Genomic DNA, 5,990 nt, shown 5'->3' with positions numbered 1-5,990 from the left:
TGTTTGGTTTTATGTGTTTTGTTAAATTATAGGTTTTTCTATATGTCATTCACAGAATTAAAGATGTATATCCCCAAGACATAACATTAGTATCTTGCCCCCACCTCAGACGAAATCCTGTGATAAACACATGATAGTTGTTATTTACTAGAAATTTAAAGGTGGAGATTTGAGCCGTTATGGTAGCCCTGTTAAGAAAAGGTAGATATATCTTCACTCTGAGCCTTGGATTGATACTGTTTGCTCAGTCTACAGCAAAAAGGTTATGGGGGTACTTCAGTCTGAGGGCACCATGAAAAAGAGAAGCCATCATGATAGGCATCATGTGGGTCACCAGCCATTTATGAAAGCCCCTTTGTTGGGGACACTAAGATGCAGACATCCGTTGTGTCCGAGCCCACATGGAGGTGATGACCCATAAACATGATTATTTTCTGAGCCTGGGCTTATACCCATATGTAACAGGGCTTTGCAAACACAAATGGTTAAAGTGGAAGATATAAAGACATCAACACTAAAGGACAGAGGGGGGGGGGAAGCTTGGTGTGAGCTACTTACATCTATTCAAAAAATTGTCAATGCTCTTGTTTTTCCTCAGGGCAGGGAAGTCAAGGTCATACACCAACGCATCCAAGCCATCCTGCAGGGAGAGGAGAAGGGTTAACATGCACGCAAACAAAGCAACACAGTCTCTGCTACTACATTCCAGACAGGATGTGGGAAAAAAGTGTCCTGTTAGACTGTTAGTCACTGTAGAATGTTCTGAACAGAAACTTCATTCGGCACAAAGCGGTGGGTTTCCAGCCTGGGTTACGTTAACAACCTAGAAAGATTTTAGCTTATCGCAAATAGCCAGATTTCAGTGCTACTGTAAGCATTCCCAGTTTCTTAAAAGTGATTGACAACAGATCTTTTGAAGAAAATCGAAGGGACAGTACTATGATCAAGTTAAATTCACACAACTACTGTTGTAAATCCTTTTAAATGCAGGCTGAATATCTTCATGAAGTCTTTCTATACATATGTGTGACAATTTTACAAAAGATACAGTTTAAAACAAACATTCTGAATAGGCTGAACTAACATGTCAAGCGCTCATTTGCAAATCATAACCACCAACCAGTCATTCTGGCCGGAAGACCAGAAGTTGAATTTTCCATGCCTGTCAAAAAGAGTTTCTAATAAAAGTAACTGAAGAAACAAAGCACCTTTTGATAACTGAGACAGCAGGGTGGTACCTAACAATGACCATACAGTGAAGCCAACTGTGCAACTTTACAACACAAGTTTACTTCTGCAACACTCTTTTCTGACCCTAATAATTTCAATAGCATTGTCCTTGTTAGTTGTAGAAACAGGGCTAAGAATGATGTTGTAGATAAATGAAATTGGAAAAGAACATGCAAATCTCAAGTTATAATGCAACGGCTATAACATTGGAATTTCAAGAGCTGTAAAATGAGGCAGGCAATCTTGCCTCAGGCCAGTCAGGAGCATAAGTGCCACTGGCAGGATTTAATCTAATCTTCCATAATCCAGGATGGCTAAAAGACGACAGGCACACAAACGCATCTTACTATTATGCGTTCCCTCTAGCAAGTGTGAGCCAGATGTTGAAAATGAACATCTTCTGACCCCGTCACACGTCAGCCAGCCCACATTGTCTTTCTTCAGAGGTAAATATTACACTTGAGCAGCCCATTAACCAAAAAAGGAAATTACTTAATTTCACTTGTTGATACAAGATAAATTATCTTTCAACCCACTTTCAAAACAAGAATCTTGTTATTCTTTGTTTATCTGTGAACTAATGCCAGATCGCTTTTTGAACTTCTGAGCAAAACAGTGATGACACATGGTGAATCAGCAGCTCAGACAAGGCAAGGAATCCTCCTAAGTAACTGCTGCTTCTGCTCAGCAGTAAGAGTCAGGGCCATACCTCCCTCTGTGAGACATGAAACAAGCAGGCGCCCTGCGGGATGGGTAGAAACAGGGAAAAAGGCAGGTGGGAGTAGAAAAAGGAAAGATACAAGGTGAAGAATGGCTGATGGGAAAAACTAAAGCAACACAGACATTCACAGAAACAAAATATGGGGAAATAATGAAAGGGTATGCTGTGATCAACATGCATGGCAGAGCTGAGACTACCATCTGCCCAGCGTTAAAAACACTTTCAAGATGGAGCACTTACACAAGATAGACCTTAGGCTGTGAGGAAAAAAGGGGCCTTGTTGGCCATACAGTATCCAGCCACCCTGCACTGGGGGAAAATAACACTGAAGAACTGAGTCCTTTAGGACCCTAATCACAAGGCTCTGTGCTCAGCAATGCACGTTTGCATAACTTCCTGCCACAGAGAACTCTGGACAGCCACAGTTACATTCCTTAACAGGACTGTACACGTCAGAGAGCTATTTTAGGTATGTGGCCCAACAAGTTCTCAACAAAAGTGAAGGAAGGGAGAGGGGTAAAAATCCATCCCAAGTACAGAATCACATAGTAAACTTTATTTTCAACCAGCACTGGTGCTTAATACTATGACAGAAAGGTACAGAGAGTGGAGGGCTGGTGCAAGTGTGGCCGACTGGTCCAACAGGAGAACAAATGAAGGAAAAAACAAAGAAAATCGGAAGACCACGCTCGGTCTTCTACTGAAGCACCAAAGTGACAAAAGAACTTGGTACAGTAAGTAAAAACATCTGTGTTGCATAAAAAAGAACCATGATTTAAATAGAACTAAGCTGATTTAAGGAAATGACTGTGCATCACATCATATTACAATTAGCTAGGTTACATCTCTGCAGTTGCATCTCCACTGTGTTGTCAGCTACTCTTGTGGAAAGACACATCTGTATTCTGACAGTTATGAGTAGACATTTACAAATAAAATCATCTGTGGCAATTAGGGATGTAATGATACCAAAAACTCATGGTATGATGCTCCCACGATCAAAAAGTCCATGATACGATACTTGTCAAGTTACCTTACTAAATAATAAATTTGCTTTTTTGGTATAATGTATACAATTGTATATAAAAAAAAATAATGCAGCAGTCAGTAGCAGTCTTTATGGAATAAAACAACATATTACTGCAGGATCTTGTAAACAAAGGAATCACACTCACAGTGGAACATCAGTGTTTTAGCACACACAGGCAGGTTTACCTTACTCTGTCTGGTGGCTATGCCGACCGGTAACCCCCAGACCACCGGGGGCAGTAGTGAGTACCACACCGAGAAGACACCAATCTACACTAGGACAAGCCACATAAAGGTGAGATTTTTACTGGAGGTGGTTTCAAACATTGTGGTCTACCTTTTCAATAGACGATACTTAAGGGTGGTTACTAAGTGGCTGGTTCTGCATCTGTGTATCCTGTTTGTCTTCTCATCTCTGTTAAAGTGTAGCATACTGCCGTGCTCCGACTGCTTCTGTGAGATGAATCCAGGACTGTCTCAATCCTAAAGAGGGCTAAGTATTTGCAAGTTGTTAAGTATTTTGTCAGTTTCCTTTCCACCCATGTTATTTCTTCAAACAGGAAACTCGAATGCTGCCACACAACACCTCTAAAAGGTGATAATGGAGCAGCTGCAGTTTCAAATTATGCATCCTTAACACAGTTATATTAGCAAAATAACCACATGTACCGTAATAGCTGTCACAGTCCCACAACGGTAGGGAGAAACTCTTTTATCGCAAAATTACAAATATTGTTGCGTCTCTAGTGACAGTATATCTAATTGTCTTGACACATTAAATAAAAATCAATTGAAACCTATTTATGGATCTAAAGGTTTTTAGTAAATATAGAAAATGTAATACCCAACACTGATGAAAATGTCAGAAAGATCCCACTATGCAAAAAATGTAGTCTTGCACACCGATTTGCATCAGTGCCTACAATAGCCTCCCAAAGACATTTAAGCAATAGCAGCATTAACAGCATTACTGATTCTGATTACAAATGCTTCATCTATAGACAAATTTAGATCACTAATATAAACATCATCCTATGGACCAATCTAAGCAGCGCACCTGAATGCCTCACACGTTGGTACAGCAGTATATCTGTGATATAGTCGTTTATATTTGGTTATTATAGAAGCATCTTGTTCAAAATCACTATACAGACATAGAGTCCATGTTCCCAGGGTAAATATATACACTGCAAGAAACAAAAGTATCCTGTAGCGACTTATTTGTGAAGCTCAAGGCTGTGAGTCACTGATCAAACATGATCTGCTTAGTTTTGGCTATCAAACCACTCAGATGGAGAAGCCACCAGCCAGTGGCACTGACACAGCTCAGCCCAAAACCAGCCCCAGGCTATGCCAACACATATGAGGTTTATGGCCCAAGATCACTGACAAAGCTACTAGTAATTCTGAGTAATTTCCAGAGGTAAAACTGTTCCTAGATAAGCACTTCTACCACACTTCTTGCATCTCTGAAATTTCCGAGGGCTTGGGGGATTCTGTCTCCTTTCCAGGCTAACCAGAGAAGAGAGGCATCAATTATTATGATTTGCAGTGCAAAATGGAAAAAACACTTGCTGCAGTAGTAGAGATAAATAGTATTACACTAAGGCTTTAAACTCTAAATATATAGTACATCCTTATACACTTAATAGTCTTGAATCAACTGGGCAAGAGCTTATGACAATACTGACTATATTTTGAGCATCAGTGGGACTTTGTGCTGTTAATATTCTAACAATCCAAAACACTAAACAAAGAAAAACCATGCAGTAGATTCCCTCAGTGCAACAAGCACTGGGCGGTAGCAGTCCACAGGCAATGTTTCATCATGTGGCAGTCTTGAAGAAGAAGAAGAAAAGAAAATTGCTGGGAAAACAAACCAGTTCAGGGCTCTATGTTATCCTATTTCTGCTGATGCTGCTCTAAGCAGAGGGGAACACAGTCCTGAGATTACTAAATAATAAAATAAATAAAATATCTTGTCTTGTCACCCTATCAATGACTTGTGGTAAATATTTTAATAAATGTAAAGCTATATAAAACATACATCCAGTGGTATGACAATTATTTCTTTAAATCTTTGGTGAGAGAACCGCATACACACACGCACACACAAGGTCTTTTCCTGACAAAGTCTGAGTTAAAATTTCCAAGTGAGGCTCAGCCACATCATCCCTTTATGCATGAAAGCACAAGGCATGTGGACTGGCCTAAGTCCTACTTTTCACTTCCTTCTCTGCCACCTCTTCAAAACAATATCCTTTCCACATGTGAACAATTGTGCAGACAGCCATTCAGTTTGCCATGCAAATAAAGGCAGTTCCACTGCAGGCTGGGCACATGTAAACACCAATGTGATGACACAAACCAGAAAAGCCATTCAAAGGTGAAATACCACATTGTTTCCGTACTACTAACTTTCAGGTACGAACCTAGGTAGAAATGTAAATCCAGGGGACTACATACCAATCGGGTCTGGAATTTATTAACGTGATACACTTGAGAACCCACAAGTGAGAGTTTCACTAAAGTATTATTTATTTTTCAAAGCCCAAACTCCTTTTGCACAATCCTGCTGTACATAATCACTGCTGACAGAAAATCCCACTTACCTAGAAAGACTGCACATCTACTCTACTGGACTAGCAATGACAGTGAACCCCAGGGTGGCAAAACAGGGGCATTTCATTTCCTCATGAGGCCCCAGTGCCCGAGAATCACTGTCAAAAATGCTTTCATATCAAAATACAGTTGAGTTATTCCAACAGTGGAGATCATTCATGTGTTTCCACTGACTGAGCTCTAGATTCTCAAGCAAAGCTCTGCTGTCTTGCCTGCACTGTACAGAATTTCTGACCTCAACCCAAAAAAATAACCATCTTATTAAACACTGACTGAGTTCGCTTCCAAATTCTTCACTGGACAGGGGTCAAGAGAGTCCTCTGCAAGTGAGACATACTAACTGGGATTGTAGATGAAGAAAGAAAGGAGGGTGTAATGTGCAATGGGT

The 5,990-nt window shown here is 40.3% G+C and overlaps 1 protein-coding gene across 1 annotated transcript in view; it reads right to left on the bottom strand.

Moving 5' to 3' along the window:
- The window catches only part of rock1 (Rho-associated, coiled-coil containing protein kinase 1), a 30,012-nt gene that overhangs the window by 18,077 nt on the left and 5,945 nt on the right, over window positions 1-5,990 (bottom strand). The window contains exon 2 of the mRNA XM_020591477.1: window positions 559-640. Coding sequence (XP_020447133.1) covers window positions 559-640 — 82 coding nt within the window. The remainder of the gene's footprint in view (window positions 1-558; window positions 641-5,990) is intronic.

Source organism: Monopterus albus, unplaced genomic scaffold, assembly GCF_001952655.1.
Source record: "Monopterus albus unplaced genomic scaffold, M_albus_1.0 scaffold14.1, whole genome shotgun sequence".
NCBI classification, from domain to species: Eukaryota; Metazoa; Chordata; class Actinopteri; order Synbranchiformes; family Synbranchidae; genus Monopterus; species Monopterus albus.
Note: the sequence above shows the minus strand (reverse complement) of the source record. Positions and strands in the feature narration are given on the sequence as shown.